The sequence below is a fragment of the Polyodon spathula genome, chromosome 18, assembly GCF_017654505.1.
Source record: "Polyodon spathula isolate WHYD16114869_AA chromosome 18, ASM1765450v1, whole genome shotgun sequence".
NCBI classification, from domain to species: domain Eukaryota; kingdom Metazoa; phylum Chordata; class Actinopteri; order Acipenseriformes; family Polyodontidae; genus Polyodon; species Polyodon spathula.
This window is the reverse complement of record NC_054551.1, coordinates 17,212,972-17,232,887: the sequence shown is the minus strand read 5'-3', so window position 1 is coordinate 17,232,887 and position 19,916 is coordinate 17,212,972. Positions and strand designations below refer to the sequence as shown.

Sequence of the window (19,916 nt, the reverse complement as noted above, 5' to 3'; positions counted from 1 at the left end):
GCAAAAATACCATGGGTACCAAGATAATTAAGACCCTACTGTCCACTGTGCTATAATGATAAAGCATAACTGGTTTAATTTAGTAAGGTGAAAAGCAAGCCATATTCCTACTTTCAGCAATTACAGTATGAGTAGTTCCCCTTTACTCATAAACGTGCAAATTAATCTAAATAGTAGCTTCAAATGTCATTTTAATGATTTGCCATTAGCTGGTTTCTTGCTTCAATCATTCTGAGTGCTCCTGGGTTCTGTTTCTCCAATACTATGATCATTTCTCTCTATATCTCCCTTTACCTGGCTTTGAGCTTGTCTGAAGTGCCAGCACTGAAGGACTTCCTCATCTCATTCAAATCAATGAGAATGTGCTCTATCCACTCTGCCAGGCCTCTGCTCTCTGTCTATAAAGAGGAGGAAGTGGGGCCACAGACCCCAGAGCCTCTCAGAATGATGCAAACACCATAGAATAGTACAGGGATTAATTATAATGTTATTTGAAACCAGTGTTTTTGTTTTAACACAGCTGTTCATTTATGTTGACTCAGAAATGTCTTCAGCTAGACTATGTGGGGAAGCTATAAAAAAGGCCAACAAGATGCTCGGATATATTGTGAAAAGTGTTGAATTTTAATCAAGGGAAGTAATGTTAAAACTGTACAATGCATTAGTAAGACCTCATGTAGAATACTGTGTTCAGTTCTCATCACCTCACTACAAAAAGGATATTGCTGCTGTAGAAAGAGTGCAAAGAAGAATGACCATAATTATTCTGGGTTTAAAAGGCATGTCATATGCAGACAGGCTAAAATAATGTAATCTATTCAGTCTTGAACAAAGAAGACTACGCGGCTTCAAAATTCTAAAAGGTATTGACAATGTCGACCCAAGGGACTTTTTCGACCTGAAAAAAGAAGCAAGGACCAGGGGTTGCAAATGGAGATTAGATAAAGGGGCATTCAAAACAGAAAATTGGAGGCACTTTTTTACACAGAGAATTGTGAGGTTCTGGAACCAACACCCAAGTAATGTTGTTGAAGCTGACACCCTGAGATCCTGCAAGAAGCTGCTTGATGAGATTCTGGGATCAATAAGCTACTAACACTCAAACGAACAAGATGGGCCGAATGGCCTCCTCTCGTTTGTAAACTTTATGTTCTTATTTGTTAACTAATAATAAGTACCTATAGGGGGTGCTGTTTCACTGGAAAGTGGAGTGGAACATTTGTTTCAATGGCATTATTAGAGTTTCAAATATCAAGTGCTTGAATACTGCATTGGCTGCAAATATGCACATAAGAACATGGAGTATGGCAAGGACATAAATCCCCCACCCCTCTGTAACTGCAACGCTGGACATATCAGTAACAGGAAAGAGTACAGTCACCTACAGCCATTTTAAACATGCAAGGCTGACATACAGGCTGAAGGAAAGTCTCCATATACCACAAGATTCTGAGAAATTGCTAAAGAATGTTATTGCGGTTAAACCCGTTCTTCTAAGTAAGGTCTGTAAAAACAATATGTGAAAGTGTGCCTTCACATGCCCCTAGAGTTTCTAATTTCTGAGAACTGGACAAGCGGTTCTCTTCATATATGTACACATTTGACAATAAATATTTTAAAGCTGCAATGGTGGATTTTTATTTATGGTTTACCTTTCAACTGGGCTTTTTTTCCCATTGTTGCTAGTATCAAAAAGAAGGCTGATGCAATGTCGCTAGGCAGGACTGCATTGGAAAATGATTTCTCTGGAATTTATTGCCCTTACGTAAATCAACAGCAGTGTGTTGAGATATTAACAGGTACATTGCTGGTATGTATAGGCTAATAATTCAACTGTTATCTGGACTCTATATTTACTTTATACATGTATCTGGCAAATTTGCCATAGTGTAGTGTGGTGTGAGTACAGCATGTGACAGTGTATACATTAACAACCACACAATAAGGAAAGGAAGCCCTTATTAAAGGGCTTCAAAAAGGGAGGCCAGGCAGAGAGCTGGCCCACTATCAGCCACATCAATAGTCTAGTCTTGTGCAGGGGTTGCTTGAGGTCCTGTCTGAGATCCTGTCTGCACTGTGGACATTCCCATCTTTGGAATCTTTTCCCCAATCACAAATGGGAGTGAGAATCTGTCATATGTGCTTAAAGAAAGAATCTGAAGTTAATTCAAACAAGCATGTCAGATAGGTAGAAATTCAAAATCAGAGCATCAGCATGATGAAGAAGTTGAAGACCATGTCCATATAGTATTTAGCAATGAATTGTTTAAGGAAAAAGGGATAAGTGCTATTTAAATTTCATTTTTGTGAGCTGAGGAGATTTCCCCCCTATGCTGCAGCCAATGGAGGGGATTCAAAAATATTAGGGGGGAATGGCAAATAAAAATAAATAAACATAAAAAAACGATATATATATATATATATATATATATATATATATATATATATATATATATATATATATATATATATATATTACTGCATCATCATTCACACTGGTGTTGCTTTAAAATAAGCTGCTTTCAAGAGACCGAACAGCTGTTCATCACTGTAAGCCAGTTTTTCACTATTTAGTGTTTTTTTTTTAAAAATAATATTTTAATATATCTATTTCACTTTAAATCCAATAGGTAATATATTTTGCTTTATATTTTTATATTTTGCGTTTCTTTTTCATCGTTTGCCACACTCAGCTGGATCAGTTTTAGGGTCTCTTCCCCTGTCCTCAGTATTTCGTAAAAAAAAAAGAAATGAAATATATTGCTCACTTAAATCATCAGCTAGTTTTGCAGCTACCTATCTAGTTAATTAATTAATTAATTGATAGATAATTAATTCCAGCAATCGATGTACTGAAAATATTTTTCGCTGTACTTTCTAATCATATATTTAAATCGTGATCATAGATTTAAAAAGATTTAATTTATTAGCTAATCAACTCAATGCAATATACATTTCACAAATAATTTGCTTGTTAAATAACTTAACAATAGCTACAGTTTCCTAGCTAATTACAGTTACATTACATTTATGTGCAGTCGCGGCTGCCATATTTGCAAATTGTTTCCACTTGTCTCTGCCTTTAACGCAAAGAATTCTGGGACTTCAGCAAAAGATGTCCACCAAACATCGTTATGGAATGCACTCCTGCCTATTGGTAGGTGTCACTGAGCTCTTTCTATCAAAGCTGCCGATAGGCTCCCTCCCCTCAGTGACCCCCTCGGTCCCACCTCCTGAGGGTATTTAACTGTCATGCAGGGGAGGATCATTCTCTTTCGCAATGAAACCATAATGTCAGCCGAAGTGACCTTGTGGTTGGCGGCCATCTTCTCTTTCAGGGAACCAGGTTTACGGTAGGTAAACTAAAGTTCCCTTTCAATTCGAAGATGACCACCAAACATCGTTATGGGAAACGTGTATCAGAGCCGTCGTGAGGGTGAAAAGAATGGCAGCAAATGAGGGATGCTAAGTTCTGCCTGACCAAGGTCAACAGTGTGAGTGTGCAACCTCGAGGACCCTAGCACCCACAAAGGGCAATGAGGGATCTACCACATTCAGGCGGTAGAACCTGAACAAAGGTATGCGGGGTAGCCCAGCTAGCCACATCACAAATTTCAGCCATGGAGGCACCTCGGAGGAGGGCCCATGACGTAGCATCACCTCTTATGGAATGTGTGGCTATCCGCCCAGGTGGGGATAAGTCAGCACCATCATAGGCAGTCGAGACTGTGTCCACAATCCAATGGACAGTCGCTGCTTCGAGAGGGGTTGTCCCAGAGTTCATGTTCCATGGCAGACGAAGAGCTGGTCAGACTGACGCAGCGCGCTCATCCTATCTACATAACATCTCAATACCCGAACTGGGCAGAGAAGGTTCAACTTCTTATCCTCTTCCGTCGTAAACAGTGGAGGATAAAATGACTCCAGTTCCACGGACTGATTTACGTGGAAGGCTGTAACCACCTTGGGGAGAAAATCAGGGTTTGCATGCAGTGACATTCTGCTACCATCATCCCAAATACGCATACAGGAACTATGCACAGACAGCACCTGCAGCTCACTAACCCGCTTTGCGGAGGTGATAGCCAAGAGGAAGGCTGTCTTCATGGACAGATGCTTCAACTCAATGGAGTATATAGGCTCAAACGGGGCTTGTGTGAGAGCCTCCAGTACAATCTCAAGGCTCCATTCGGGGAAAGTAGCCCTCCTAGGAGGGCGCAACCGCTGAGCGCCTCGGGGAAACCGGGTAGCCAAAAAATGCGCGCCCGGAGAAACAGAGTCAACAGGGGCATGACAAGTAGAAATAGCTGCTAGGTAAACCTTCAGTGTGGAAGGTGAGCTACCAGCCTCAAGCAGATCTTGCAGAAACTGCAAGATAGTGGGCATGGGACAGGAGATTGGATCGTGACCGTTAGTACGGCACCAATCTTGAAAACATTTCCAATTATAGGCATAGCGTGACCTAGTGGAATGTGCCCTAGCATTCTGCAGCATACCCACGACCGTGTCAGACAGCCCTAAGGCTGACTAGCGGTCCCTTTCAGGGGCCAGACCCATAGCTGGAGCCTGCCCGGCTCCGGGTGCCAAAGTGTGCCTCTGGCCTGACTGAGAAGATCCCAGCGAAACAGGATTTCCCAGGGCGGGCCATTCAATAGCTGGCACAGGGATGAAAACCAGATTCTCCTGGGCCCCCTGGGGGCCACTAGGAGAACTGACGCCTTCTCTGACCGGACCTTTTTGAGAAAGGCCAGGAGCAATGGGTGCAGGGAGTACCATCCGGGGCAGTGTGTCGTCTCCGCCGAGGCAAAGAGATCGACCTGCACCTTCCCGAAACGTTCCCAAATGCGCTCCACCACCTGAGGGTGGAGCCGCCACTCCGATGGGTGCGGCCCCTCCCCCGAGAGGAGGTCCATCGCCAGATTCTCCACGCCCAGAACATGTGTCGCCCAAAGGGACAGTAGGTTCTGTTGGGCCCAAATCAGAAGCCTAAAGGCTTCAGAGGTAGGATCTAAGAGACGAATGGCGCGCTTTCCCAGCAAGACTGCCACTTTGGTCTGGAGCACCGAGGCCTGAAGCGGGTCTGTCATGAACGTTGTTGGGATGCCGCGAATAGGAGGGGGTCGCAAACAAAACTGAAGCACATAACCGTATTGTACGGTTGTGAGCACCCACACGTTGGAGGTGCAAGCGCGCCAGTAGTGCAGCTGTTGTGCCGTGAATTGGGTCTGAGGCTACCAGCCTTCAGGGGCCCTGTTGGGGCTGCCTTCTTGGTTGTTGCTGGTGGGCTGGCTATGGCCATGTCCACTACGCTGTGCGAGGGTCCTGCCTCTTGCCTGAGATGAGGCCTGTAGACGGTGCCTAAGGTCACCTGGCGGGGCTGTGGGAACTGGCACCACTCCGGAGCGGGGGGAGGGAGCAACGCGGCTACCTGCCTGTACACCTCACATTCACCAAGGCTTTGCTGCAGGATCTCCTCCTCTGCTGGGCCGAAGGTGTGGCCTGGTGATATGGGCGCGTCCAACAGCACAGCCTTATCAGCATCAGGCACCCACGCCTGTGACAGCCACAGCTGTCTGCGCGCGACCACTAGGCCCACCAGGCTCCGGCCCAGGGTCTGACCCTGCAGGCCGGAGTTCGGAGCAACGTGTATGACAGTAATCACAGCCCCGTGGCCTCCGGCTCTGGTAGCGGGGCATGACTCAAAATTCTGTCCAGATATGCAGTGAGCATGCTGGAGGTGTTCGCTAGGTGGGTACTTTGGGCTCCCGCCACATAGGCTCTTTGGACATGTGTCTCCATGATCCTGCACTGCAGGTTCGGGCACAGGGTCCTTGGGTATACCTCCTACCGGCGGAGCCTTAACCAAGGCTATAATGGTGGAGTCCACAGGGGGAAACCCAGCCAGGCCCAGCTTCTCTGCCCCTTCCAGCGAGGCCAGAGGAGAACCTTGTCTCAATTGTGCCAGTGCTGTAGCTGGTTGGCTCCAAGAGGAACGCACCACCTCCATGAAATCGGGGAAAGCTGGGAACGGTTGAGCTCAGGGAGCCACATCATGTGGTCTAAAGACGGAACGGCATGGCTCTGTCTGTGCTGTCCAGGGGACCTGCAGGTACACAAGTAACAGAGGCAGCCTCTGAACTAGGCGCCTTATCATCCTGGAATTTAGGCTTAGCCTCAACCTCCATATCCGGAGGGAAAGCGGACTCCCCCCACGAGGCGGCGATAGAAAGTGCATCCTTGTCTGAGCAGAGAGCCCGGTCGATCCGCTCGCCATGCACTCCCATGGAGGGGTCACAGGGTGGCTCAGAGACTGCGACTGGCTCTGGGGGTGGGGGGGACACCACATGGGGGTCCACGGCTGAAGCCGGTGGGGCCTGCCTCTCCAAAAGCTCCATGATCCGACCAATCTGAACCGCGACGGGGAGCGGCTGCGGGTCGAAATGGACGCCTGAGCACAGGGGATCTCCCCAGAGGGGCTCTGTGACGGCGTTGGGAGGTGTGAGTGGGAGGGGCCCACTGCGGGAGACGAAGAACACTCCCGTGCGACTCTCTCCAGGTGGCTCGCGAGCATGCGGGGCTGAAAAGCCACGCAGATGTCGCAGGTGCCTTTTAGGGCTGAGGCAGCATGATCGGGCGGGGCAGAAGTCAATTGTTTTGTGCACTCAGTCGATGGGTGCAGTGAATTCAAAGGTGCTTTATTGGCGTGACTAACATCAGCGATGCCAAACCAATTACAATACATAACATGTGTAACAACATATCTGACACAAAAAAAACCCAACATATCAGTATTGATAAAGTTTTGCACAATGAGATAGAATAAAAATAAATGTATGGAAAAATGCAGATTAAATTAAATAAATAAATAAAGCAATAATATGTTCATGGTAATTTAAATGGTAAATTAAATCATATTTACAGTAACAGTAAATAATAATATCAATGATAACAACAGTTAGTGAGATTTATAGCCATAATAAAATGAATATCAGTTAACAGTTATCAGAATAAAGTCTCGCGGCACTTAAAAAATCCCGCACAAATTTTTTTATTTCTTTATTTTATCCAGAACTACTCCAAATGCTTTCATCACCACCACCCACTTCCTTAGAGATTGTTGTAGAGTTTCAGGCATTCTAAATTGGGTGAAAAATATAGGATCTTAAAATATCTCTGCGGGATTTTCCCGCACTGAAAGTTGCAGATATGCGGGAGCCTATTCCCATGATCCCAAGCTGAAATTCAAGACCTGTATTAATGACTGATTTACAGCATGTGGAATAACTTCTGGTGCCGCACAACCTCCAGTTGCTGCACAACGGATGCATCAACAGTACCAATTGCATTACATCGCTGTGATAACGCAAGTATATTAGTTCTATGCTGTAAGCTCTTCTAGGTCCAGACTTGGACTGCTCCCCTGTCAACGGTTCTCTAGAAGAACCCAGCGCAGAAGGGCAGCCCTCTCCCTAGCGCATTCCCATTCCTTGGGGCAGGGAAGGATGCAATCTGTGGTCCAGGGTCCTCTCAAAGGGTCTCCGGAACCCCGACTACTATAGTGGCTAGGGAGCTCCCCCATACCCTTGGTTCACCCTCCCCTACCCCACCACCAGTGCGGAGGCGTAGACGCCCCTCTGCGAAATCGCGGAGATACCGCTCCTTCCCCTCGTTGATGCAGACGCTCCCCTTCTGCATCGCCAGAGCTCTGTGGAGCAACGCTTTGAGGAGCTGGCTTAGACCATGAGAGCCCAGCAGACCATGCTGGAGACCTTGCTACAGGCTCAGGGGAGACTGCCTCCTGCTACTGGGAAGCCCCAGCTTCCCCACTCCCGCTCTCCATCTCTAGCCCCACCTAGACCCCCAAGCCTTGGCGAGCTGTCATTCACAGCTTCATGGTCCGACATGTCCGACCCCGCCACTTCGGTCGGGTAGGCCAGAGGGGGGCTCCATACCTTCCCTCCTGCAAACATCTCAGAGGGAGAAGTTCCGGGCCCTAATGCAGCACGCAACTGCTGCCACAGATATTCCCTGGCCTGCGGAAAAGGAGGGAAAGGGGAATCGGTTTTTAAAACAAAAAGGGCACCCACAACATGCCCTTCCTCTTTGTGAGGACTTTTTGGAGCTGGTTCACTCTTCGTGGAACCACCTGGTGTCTGCTCCCTCTGGCTGCAGAACAGCGGAGTCCCTGCTGCACACCGCCGGAGCCCAAGAAGCTGGCCTGGGCACGTTCCCCCCCATCAGGGAAACGTCACTGTGCTGGTGCAAGCGTCCACCTTCACCAGAGGTGATAAAGACCCTAGTTGCCCATCCAAGCCATGCAGGACAATCGATATAATGCTAAAGAAAGCACATGCTTCAGCGGCGTTGTCGGTGACAGCATCTTGGTGCTCTACCAGTCACAGCTAGCGGCAAGACTGCAGGAGCAGGCAACGGAGACAGATGCGGGGGAGCTTCAGGCGGTGACGGGAGAGATGACTGATCTGATGGGGGAGCTAGGTCAGGCATCATGGAGGTCTCTGGTGGCGCTAGTGGCCACTCGCCGACATCTTTGGCTGACCCAAGCCAAGGTGGTGGAGACAGAGAAAGCTGGATGCCCCTATAACACCGGGGCAGACATTCAGAATGACTGTTGATGTCAGCCTTGAGAGGTCCCACAAGGCCACGGAGGTTACTTCAAGAGGGATGGCGGTTTCTAGGACCTATTCTGGACCTCAGGGTCCTCAACATGTTCCTCAAACAAAGGAAGTTCAACATGTTGACTGCACAAGGCAACGTGTACAAATTCTGCGTGCTGCCATTTGGCCTCTCGCTGGCGCCCCGCACATTTTCCAAGTGCCTGGATGCAGCACTGGCTCCACTCAGGCTGCGGGGTATTCAGATCTTGAACTACCTGGACGATTGGCTAGTTTGTATGCGTTCCAAAGCACACACCGAGGCTCACACCAGACAGGTCATAGATCATGTGACATCAACAGAAGACCAACATCGTACTACTAACTAAATTGAATTCTGTGAGCATGCTTGCCTGACTGTCGGAAGACAGGATTTGGTCGTTGGAAGTCACGCTTTCCCAATTCAGAGGTTGTTGGGGCTGATGGCAGCCGCCTCAAGAATTCTTCCCTAGGGCTGCTGAGAATGCACCCACTTCAAGCCTGGGTGAATATGCTCAAGGTGCACCCGGTCCGCAATCGACACCGGCTGGTGCGAGTGTCCAGACAATGACAGAAGACATTGGAGTGGTGGTTCCACCCTGGCAATCTGTGCCTTGGATCTCCCCTCGGCTCCTCTCACAGAAGAGAAGTTGTCACTGTGGACGGGACCGGCCCCTGACTACGCCATACGCTTGGCGTATGAACTTGACTGTCTGAGGGGGTAGGGGTCCCCCTGTAATGCCGGGTAATATATATATATATATATATAATATATTATATACTATATATATATATATATTATATATATATATATATATTATAATGGATCAATATTTAAAAAAAATATTTAAGTGGGGACGTATTTTCCTGCTAGCGGGTACCGACAACACTATAATGTATTACTAGGCTAGGAAAAATAGTTCCCATTAATTTAATAGATACATAAATTACTTTTAATAATTAAATAAATTATCGGAATATGTTCATTATTTGTCTCATGAAGTTGACTGTACCAGGGAATGTAATTTTCTAAATGAAATAGCCGATTACACAATTGGACAGATTGTGCAGTAGGTGGCACTGTTTGGTGAGTAGGGAAGTTTTTTATTGCCTTTTTTTGTTTACGAGTTGAAGACGGTACTGCAGAGAGGATGTAACTCCAGGGCCCTGTTCCTCGTAGCTGGCTAACTGAGTTAGCCGGATAATTCGCAGGGTAACTTGACAGAAGTCTGGCTTTTTCCGTTCCTCGAAACAAGCTTTGCGTCTAGCCGACTAAGTTACCATAGCAACACATCCTTAACATGCATTGGGCTGCGCTTTTTTGCTGGTGGCGCATTCCTATGCTCAGTTGGCGATGCCGCCCGAAGTGTCTACCTCGCCCTAAAGTGATTTCTTAATGTGTTCATCAGATCCGCATCAAGCAACCATCAGGACCAAATGAGGCAGATTTTGTGAACAGGAAATTCTTTCACAGCATTAATGTACAAGTACTTATGACGTTATCACTTACATGAAATTAAAAATGAGCTACAATTCAGCAACTGACGCAAATAATCCAACATTTTAATGACAATTATACAATGCCAGTGCTAGACAGTAGGTGTCAGACTTTGGATAATACTGTAGATCATCCATGACTTGACCATAATTTTTCTCAGATGATCTGTGACAGATCCTGCGACATCATTGTCGCATGTGCGGTGCTACACAAAAAAAAAAAAAAAAAAAAAAAAACATACGCATTTAGCTTATCTGCAATTTTTGTCCATGCTTCCTCTCTGGACTTGGCAGCAGCAGCAGTGTTGCATTTAGTTGTGGTAATGCTTTTATATTCCTTAAAAAAACCAAACCATTATTAGCTCTTGCTCAGTCAGGCTGTTTACAGTCTATATTATTTTTTGTTTGACCAATCATTTTTATTAGGGAAAAAATGGAAGACAATTCAAAATGTATATTTTCAAACGTTCTTAAACGCCGGCGCAATAATATTTGTTTGTAAAAAAAGTCTTAGTTGCTGGGACTTGTTTTTCCCCGTTGGTGTACTGTAATAATTCAATGGAATACCTATCAGCCAACCAGGACATCCTTTAATATATAGGAATCAGCCAATCAGGACATCAGGGATATATAATATATATATATATATATATATATATATATATATATATACACACACACACACACACACACACACTACACCGTGGAATATATATATATATATATATAATATATATATATATATATATATATATATTGTACCGGCCAGATACAGTACTCAGTTTATCACAGTGGTAGGCTACATTCTCATGGTCACTGCAATTTAGGTCTTGAAAGCTAGTGTTTGTATAAACTCTTCAAATAAACAATGCCTTTTTGACAAAGGCAGTACGTGCAGAAATAAATTACAGATCGTACTAGAGAAACTCTTGCTCCACGCATATTGCGCAAGTGTCGGACCAACAACCTGGCAGATTATTATTGGATTTTTTTTAATGATTAAATCAGCAGTAAATAATATAGACAGTTTTTCTGACCATTTAAATCCTCTCGATGATTCAATCGCCAACACACGCCAAACATACAGCGTCACTAGGATATGACGTTTGAACCAGGAAGGAAGCCCAGACATATAGAAGGTGTTGAAAAGGCCGGTCGTTTTATTTCCAGTCAGATGTAAAGGTGTGTTTGCGGGTAGAGCCGCAGTGTACTGGGTTGAAACGGAAGCCTAGATGATTTTACCGTTGTTCCTGCCCCTCGCCTGGGCGCTCTCTGTAAACGGGGAATTTGGGGCATTTTTCCAGTTGGGCAGTATTTCAAATGTGTCCAGATATTACTGGAATTATGTCTACTGTAACATCTGGGAAGGAGAGTGCCATCCGCACCAGGATGACTCAAGCTTGCAGGGTAAGGTGGTAAACAAGACCCCACTCGGTTACTATGCTCAAGCAGGGTGTTTTTTGTACTGACTCTGTCTTGATTGTATGTATAGTAGTATACGTTGACATGGTGTGAATTGTGTTAGGGTCGTAAAAATGCACTGTACTTGATCATTGCGAGTATTATTATTATCAGTCGTAGTGATATTATAATAATATACAAACTAGACTGTAATGTTCTATACTTTTATCATCATCTTTCTTCTTTCAATTGAAAAATAGCAATCGCAGCAAACCACAAGTTTTAGATAATGTGCAAGTAAATATATACAATCTGGAATATTCTGTCAATAAGACTGGGACCTATTCTGAAGCAAGTGCGCCAGTGACGCTGTGACTTCTCTATTCCAGTTCCTACGGAAGATTCCTGGTCCATGTTTTCAGAGGATTACATGCAGCTTCTTTCAAACTGGTACTGTAGCCTGGGGCAGTGCTGCGAGACCGGGGACTGCAGGATAATTAACAATATTACAGGTACTGCAGCTCAGCTCACCCCTTGTAATCAACCCACTTAGCTGGGGAATCATCACAATTTTCTCATTTTTCAGATTTGGCCTCCTTGTCAAACATATCCAGGTGTTTGGTTGTGATGGGTGATTTTATACTGTCAGAATTTCCTCCCTTTGTCTTTATATTGCTCATATACAGGTATTACATTTTGTGAGGTGTGTGAATTGTACAACACTGAGGTACTACTAACTAAGTGCATAAATGTATGCTTATTCTGGTATATTTTACAAGTTCTTTGTAAATAATATTAAAAAGAAGTCTTAATGAATTAGTCCAATTGCAATTATACTTGATCACAATATTGTTTTCCACATTAACTGGGGGTAACCAGTGGATCCTGTCTATCTGCCTATCTGATTTGTGCGTGATGGTGATCACAATGCTTTTATATAGTGTCTTTACATTTGGTACAGCTGTTTTCTATGGTTGCCTTGGACACTTTGATTATTGGTATTGTCCAATGCGTGTGTTTTGTCTGTGTAAAGGTGCTTTCACTCGAGAGCAGGAGAGGATCTTCAGTTCTGGTTATTTGCCAGAGAAATATGTTACACAGGCTTGATCAGCCAAGGTGTCTATAGAAGTAAGAGCTGGCTATCTGGTGATCTGCCACTTCGGATCAGGGTCTGTTTAGTTTTTCTGGCAAGACACTGCTGTGCACTCTGATGCTGGGAACTCATAGACACCTTAACACAGTTAAGCACAAGTTAGTGTTTACTGGAGATGTGTGCAATACAATATATTACAAAGACAGAAGAATGTTTTAAAATTAGTTTACTTCGACAGTGTTACTCTTTGCAAAATCTAAATGCGATACACCTCCAACCCCATTGCCCTAGCCTTTTCTGTTTTACCAAAAATAATACAAATACATACAAATAAAAATACTACAAAGCTACAAGATCGTAAGACATTTTATGATGGGAATAAGTTATTCAGCCGATCAGAGCTGACAATTTTCCTATAAACTAAGTTGTGTGTTTTGCAGATAGAAATATCAGAAGGTATTATTGCTAATTTGTTCCACATATTAATATTAAATATTTATGGTAGCTAGTTTGTCTGGAATTTCAAACAATTCTATTTTTATTTCTTTTTTTTACTTTAAAACTAAATAAACAAGCCTGCTATGTAATTAACTTTTCTTACATTTCAACAAAATACATACCAACAGTAGTGTTTTTTTCGTAACAGCTTTTTAAAAAAATTCACTGCTGCAAGTTGTTCTTTTGAACCTTGAGAAAGTCCATCGTAGTCTTTTGTTTCAGTGAGGCAAAATTTGCTGGGCTTCACAAAGTAACTGCCTCAGGAGAACTCATTTTAAAGAATTTGCATCCTCCCGTCTGTAGCGCTGCGTCTTCACGTCTACTCCATAGGTTTTAGACTGATCTCATTTGAAGCTACTTGCTCATTGTGGATTCTGTGTAAACTCAAAGATCGGGTGGAAATGTGTGTGTATTTGGTTGTTTAGGGCTGGAAAAGGACTTGGAGCAGAAGCTTCACGGTCAGCACCTAGCCCAGGCCGTGGTAGTGAGGGCAATCCGAGGCTTTCTGAAGAACCCCTCCCCTGAGAAGGCCCTGACGCTGTCCTTCCATGGCTGGTCCGGAACCGGGAAGAACTTTGTGTCTCGGATGATCTCGGACAATCTGTACCGAGACGGCATGAAGAGCCAGTGTGTGCGTCTCTTCATCTCCCCCTTCCACTTCCCTCACGCCAAGCTGGTGGATGTGTACCAGGTGAGCTGCTGCTCCTCACACTCGCACTCACACACACTTGTGGCTTTGGTTCCCCTCCATTGCTTTTTGTTTGACCACTATATAGTTAGCATGCTAGTGCTAGTAAGGGAAGAAAAAAGATCTTTAAGCCTTGGCTAGCACTTGTTTAAAGGGTGGCCAGTGGTGATGTTGCAGGAGGTAAGGCAATGGCTGTGGAAGCTGTGGTTGGCGCTTTGTGGTACTGATGTTGGGGCTGGCCTCCTCTGCACAGGGCCAGCTAAAGGACTGGATCAGTGGGACAGTGCAGCACTGCCCCCAGGCCCTGTTCATCTTCGACGAGGCTGAGAAGCTGCACCCGGGGCTCATCGACACAATCAAACCCTACATGGACTACTACCAAGACCTGGACGGTATCAGCTACAGGAGAGCCATCTTCATATTCCTAAGGTAAGGAGATGAAACCCAGGTACATCAATAGCTGTTACACTAAGGGGGGGATACAAGCCTTAAGAAGTTGTGAGATATGTGCAGACATCTGGTTGCTGTAGTTCTGTCAGGTTTTATTGTGTTGTCATGCTGCAGTGCCATACCTCTACCTAGAGAATCGCTTATCTAATTGTGATACAACATAGCTGGGACATTCTTTACCACAAGGTATTGCAAGTATCCGAACGTGGGGATGTACTGTTTGGAAGAAGCTGTGTTTCTGTGTCGGTATGTAATACTGGATGTAGAGCATGTTGTAGCTCTGGTTTTGTATTTGTTGCATAGCGGGGCATGGATGTCACTGACATGGTGTTTTTGTTCTTGCAGTAACATTGGAGGGGCTGCCATCAATGAGGTGACCCTGGACTTCTGGCACTCCGGACAGAACCGAGAGGACGTGGACATGGAGGATCTGGAGCCAAGGCTGCGCACTGAAGCTCTTCAATCACAAGGTACACTGCATACACTAGCTACTGTACATTGCCAGGCACATAGCACTGGAACGATGGGCTCTGTCTAGTAGGAATACATTCACTTAGTATCTCCTAGAAGCTTTGCCTTTTAACAAAGCAGTCTAGCATTAAAAAGGTTGATCTTCTAATATCTCCTACAAAGTAGCCAATCAGACCTGTCACATGTATTTTGATGCCTACCTTTTATGGACCTTCTTCAAGAATTATAGATACAGTGCTGTCACTACATTACCAAAAGAACATTTTGGCACTGAAGAAAGTGCAACAAATAGCAACCAAATCCCAGGGCAGAGAACAAAGAAGCATTTGGGGGGGACTTGATTCAAGTATCTTAATGACCAAGTTAATACTAACCAATACTTTTAAGTACAGTACAAAACCAGAGAACACAGTTGGAAATTAAGTGGTCTTAGGACAGAGTATAGGAGTCACTTTTTTATACGGAGAGTAACGGAATGGGTTACCTAGTCCTGTTGATGCTGAATCACAAAGATCAATTTTAGATCAATCAGCTGCATGAAACAGGATTAGATGAGCCAGATGGTCTCCTTCCGTTCATAGATTATGTTTTTCAGACATGCTGATTGTAAAGCCAGCACAGCTGAATCTTTTAAATCTCATTGGTCAGCTTTTAAATTTGTGAAGTGCGCTGGGATGCCTTAGCATTAAGAGTGCTATATAAAAGTATTTCTGTAATTTGTATGTCATGATCTCTATGTGTAGTTGCACTTCAGCAGTGCAGGTTTATAGTGTGTGATTGGTCTGGTCTGTTTTTCTTCTCCCCAGGAGGGTTCTCTCAAAGCCAGCACTTGACAGGGAACCTGATTGATTTCTTTGTGCCCTTCCTGCCCCTGGAGTACCGCCATGTGAAACTGTGCGCTCGCGATGCCTTCCGCTCCAGGGGCCTCTCTTACTCTGAGGAGATCCTGGACGAGGTGGCCCGAGGCATGCTGTACGTCCCCAAGGAGGAGAAGCTCTTCTCAGCACAGGGCTGCAAGTCTGTCCCCCAGAGAATCAACTTCTTCCTTCCCTGAGAGCTGGATCAGGACTGAGGCAGCAGCACTCCGCGGCCTCGAGAGAGAGCTGGGCTCGCTGGGGAGTTCCTCTCTGTAGGGCTCCAAGAGAGAGGGGCTGACTGGGTGTCCCTCTCTCTGTAGGGGCAACAAGAGAGAGGGGCTGGCTAGGCGTCACTCTCTCTGTAGGGGCTCCAAGAGAGGGGCTGGCTGGGCGTCCCTCTCTCTGTAGGGGCTCCAAGAGAGGGGCTGGCTAGGCGTCACTCTCTCTGTAGGGGCTCCAAGAGAGGGGCTGGCTAGGCGTCCCTCTCTCTGTAGAGGCTCCAAGAGAGGGGCTGGCTAGGCGTCACTCTCTCTGTAGGGGCTACAAGAGAGAGGGGCTGGCTGGGCGTCCCTCTCTCTGTAGGGGCTCCAAGAGAGGGGCTGGCTGGGCATTACTCTCTCTATAGAGGCTCAGCAGCCACAGCGGTGCAAGGCCCTGACCAGTCAGCACTCTGGCTTATCAGAGCTAAATTTTTATTTTTTTATTCACATGACATTCATTTTAACTCCTGGCAGCTGATTGCAGATTGTAAAGAATGCTACACAATGCAACATTTTCACTGCTAGAAAGGATTTTAAGTTTTGGGGTAAATGCACCATGGTAATCCCTTCCTTTGTGTGAGAGCGTGTTGGGCCTTGTAAGTAAAGTAGAGGGACAATAATGCTTGAGGAGTGTGTGTGTGTGTGTGTGTATGGGGGGGGGGGAGGCCCCGATAGTAGTCAAGTCCAGTCCTGGAAATTGGCCTGTTTTTAAAAATGTTTGATTTATTTATAGATCAGATTTTCCATATTTTAAAATGTTCTTCAGTTCAGTTGTTAGAGAAGTGGTACATTCTTCTAAAGGTATAGAGCAATCTGAATTCATCTCTATTATATCTCTATTATACAGTCCCTTTACTGGAATAATGAACCTAATACAGAATTATTAGCCTGCACAAGTTTGAGCTCTTCTGTTGCAGTTTCTGTATTTTTCCTTAGTAATCACATGTCTTTTTTTAATTGGTCTGGTTATTACAAAAAACAAAATCTGGTCAAAAATGGGAAGCAGTTCAAAGGTTCATACTAGTTACCTGTGTTACTACTGCTGACTTCATGCTTATGTTTACTTTGGCAAATGTTTTTTAGATTGTCATTTGTTTGATGGTTGATTTTTCAGGTGAGTAATACTGTGCAGCTAAACATGACGAGGTCAGACCTGTGTGTGTGTGTGTGTGTGTGTGTGTGTGTGTGTATATATATATATATATATATATATAGCTATATATATATAGATATATATATATATATATATATAAGATAATGATGATGATGAGAGCCTGATGATGATGATTCCCCTATTTGTAAATCACATTTAAAAATCGCAGCATTTCAGAGCACAGCACTGTATGTAGAAAAGTTTAACCATGTGGTTATCACTTCCTGTTCTGCAGGTCAGCTCCATGGTCAGGCCTCATTCACAGGAAATGATAAGTGAGCAGGAATAAATCAGTAGTGTGTTGCTTGAAAAATGCCCTAGAAGTTAAAAAAAAAAAAAAAAAAAAAAAAAAAAAAACTTAAAACAAAATGTGCAGTTCTGAGGTACACCAAGTGATAATACTACCAACGCCTTGATTAGACACTTGAAATGCACACAATGCATTTGAGGAAGGTATTGAACGTTTATAGAAGGGCCTTTGAAGTTTTGGATTCATCTTCACAAAACTTCCTATGAAAGCAGAAGTAAAATGCATGTAAAGCATCCACAATTGTTTCACCTTGTTCCTCATAACAAACCTGTAATCTTATTTACTTTGATTTAATCAAATATTGTTTCAACTAATATTTCCTTGCTGCCACTTTGTAGTGCAGCAGCCGTAGAATGGAAGTAATGCTCCCAAATCCTCAGACCTTCTGTACATCTTTACTTTAATCCATGTCATTCCACCAGAGTTTCTGTTCCTAATATCTGTCTGAAACAAAACAGAGTGAAATTACCCACATACTCAATGTAAGCACGTGAAGATGCCAATGATATAGGCTTGCAGGGTAGAAAAGAATGTGCTTTTTCTTTCTTCAAAACACAGTGAGAACAAGTGCTGGGGGGTGAGTAGAGATGCAGAGGGTTACACTAGCGCACTAAAGTATTTGTATGACTGAAAAGATAATCACCTTATCTTCAAATAAATGCAAAAGGTTTTTATGTGCAAGCCATCCCAATACAATGTAGTAGCACATGAACTATTACTCATGTACTAACTATTCATATTGAAGGGAGGTGATGCTGAAGGGTCGTACATGTGCAGACATCTGCACCATTGAAAAGGCTGGACTGCTTTAGTATTTCTTAAAGAAACAGACTTTTCTTTAGCATTGCTAAGAAGCCCAAGGATTTTACCCTCTGCAATTGAAATGATTTTACTATATAAACTGCCTAACCTGGAACTGTATTTATTTTAGTATGCATTTTTTTTATATTCTGACATTATTTTTACATTTGTGTTTTCAGTGTTAAATAAACAATTCTGACTGGTCACAAGCATTGCATTGTCTTTTGTCCTTCTTTGGCATGAAGGAAATGTGATGCTGATTTTGAATGGAAAAATTGTTGCATCCAGTTTCACTTGACCGTGCTGCAAATAATAAAGCTATTAGCTTGACGGATCCCTTTGGTAATTTAGCTATAATAAAATAAACTGGACATTTTAATGGAGGCATTGCTCCATATGTCCACTGAAGAGCTTTGCATTTATTGAGTACACTGCTTATCCATTGTGTTGAAACTTGGTTTGGGTGTTTCTTAGCTGTGAGTTTGTATTAGAGTACACAACGCATGCAGTAACCTGGACTGATCAGTGAGAGCGCTCTGCCAGCACACAGCTTTCACAAGACCCACTGGCACCCTGCTGGCATCCTTCAGAATCCACTCCACTGTACCCTGCTGGCATCCCTCAGGAACCATTCCACTGCACCCAAACAACCCTGCTTCTATTGACCTCTTTCTAAATACGATTTAATTTCAAAGATTACCGCAGACCTAGCAGGTTTTATAGTGCTGTGAACACATCATGCAATGTTTGTGTAAAACACTGCAGTATATTAAGACTAGGCTGACATTTGTTTTTCAGGGGCTCACAAAATATTTTAATAAATCCCTCAGCTTTTAGACTAATGCATTTATTTTTTGTGTTGATTTTGGTTCTTAATTGAAACATTGTGAAATGTTTTAATGTGAGCATTTCTGTTTATGATGTGCTTTTGACAAGCTGCTGAGTAAATAAGACCAGAGAGGAGATACTCAAGAGAAGGGAAATTAAATAAAACGGGTGCCAGTAGCTCCATCCCACTCAATAACGGCAGCTCAGCTTAGAAACTGTTGTGTAATTAACAGGTTTCATGGTGTTCCAATGAAGAATCCCAGGCAAACACGTATTCCAAACATGAGGGATTTATTATTGCATTTATACATGAAGCCCTGAAAAATAAACATTGAAAAGGAGCAAGCCTTAATAAAAAGGGTTACATTGGGTTGCAGTAATTCTATCAGGTTTTATAGTCTTGCCACGGGTGTATTGCCCTGTGTACAGTACAGTGCCACAAGTCTCTGCCCAGCACAAGGCAGGCATTGCCAGTGTTCAGTTTACAGCTGGCAGAGTGAGTACTACAAAGCCAGTGAAACGCGAGACAACTTTCGAATCAACTATTCATAAGAGACATTTTGAAGCAATTGCCCTGATGTGCAAGGTTCAGGCAATACAATAGAAATAGCAATGCCTCATAGCAATGTGTTTCTACTTGAGAGCGTTACAAAATGCATTTCAAAGACTGCGTCCTCAGTTCTGCATGAAGCATTATATTATAACTAGACATGCTCCTCAGCACTGTGTGAAGCACTATATTATAACTAGACTCGCTCCTAAGCTCTGTGTGAAGCACTATATTATCTTGCTCCTTTGACATTTCCTTTTTTAGGGGCTTCCTCATGAAACATTTTGGGGGGGGTGGGGGGTGGCAGAAACACCTGCCAACCAAGCACCAACTCAAAGACTTATAAGAATGAGATGTGCTGTATTAACCATTGTGACTGAAACTGCTTTTCAACAGGGAGATACCGCT

General features: G+C 44.0%; 1 protein-coding gene across 2 annotated transcripts; it reads left to right on the top strand.

Annotated features, from left to right (window-relative positions):
* Positions 1-11,103: 11,103 nt before the first annotated feature.
* On the top strand, positions 11,104-17,115 carry tor3a (torsin family 3, member A). Of its 2 annotated transcripts, XR_005951940.1 has the most exons (7): positions 11,104-11,555; positions 11,939-12,061; positions 13,566-13,831; positions 14,082-14,257; positions 14,624-14,748; positions 15,556-17,031; positions 17,082-17,115. XR_005951940.1 is itself a non-coding variant. In XM_041278337.1 (6 exons), the coding sequence occupies exons 1-6, from the start codon at positions 11,381-11,383 to the stop codon at positions 15,801-15,803; spliced, it is 1,113 nt and encodes a 370-aa protein (XP_041134271.1). In that variant the 5' UTR covers positions 11,104-11,380; the 3' UTR covers positions 15,804-17,074. The 2 variants fall into 2 exon arrangements, 1 of the variants encoding a protein (XP_041134271.1); XM_041278337.1 differs by lacking the exon at positions 17,082-17,115 and having other exon boundaries at positions 15,556-17,074.
* Positions 17,116-19,916: the final 2,801 nt, after the last annotated feature.

Excerpts from the sequence above, each read along its gene's own strand:
- tor3a (XM_041278337.1), top strand. The coding sequence starts at position 11,381 with ATGATTTTACCGTTGTTCCTGCCCCTCGCCTGGGCGCTCTCTGTAAAC. Across the intron at positions 12,062-13,565 it reads GATAATTAACAATATTACAG|GGCTGGAAAAGGACTTGGAG; the intron begins GTACTGCAGCTC and ends TTGGTTGTTTAG. Across the intron at positions 14,749-15,555 it reads TGAAGCTCTTCAATCACAAG|GAGGGTTCTCTCAAAGCCAG; the intron begins GTACACTGCATA and ends TCTTCTCCCCAG.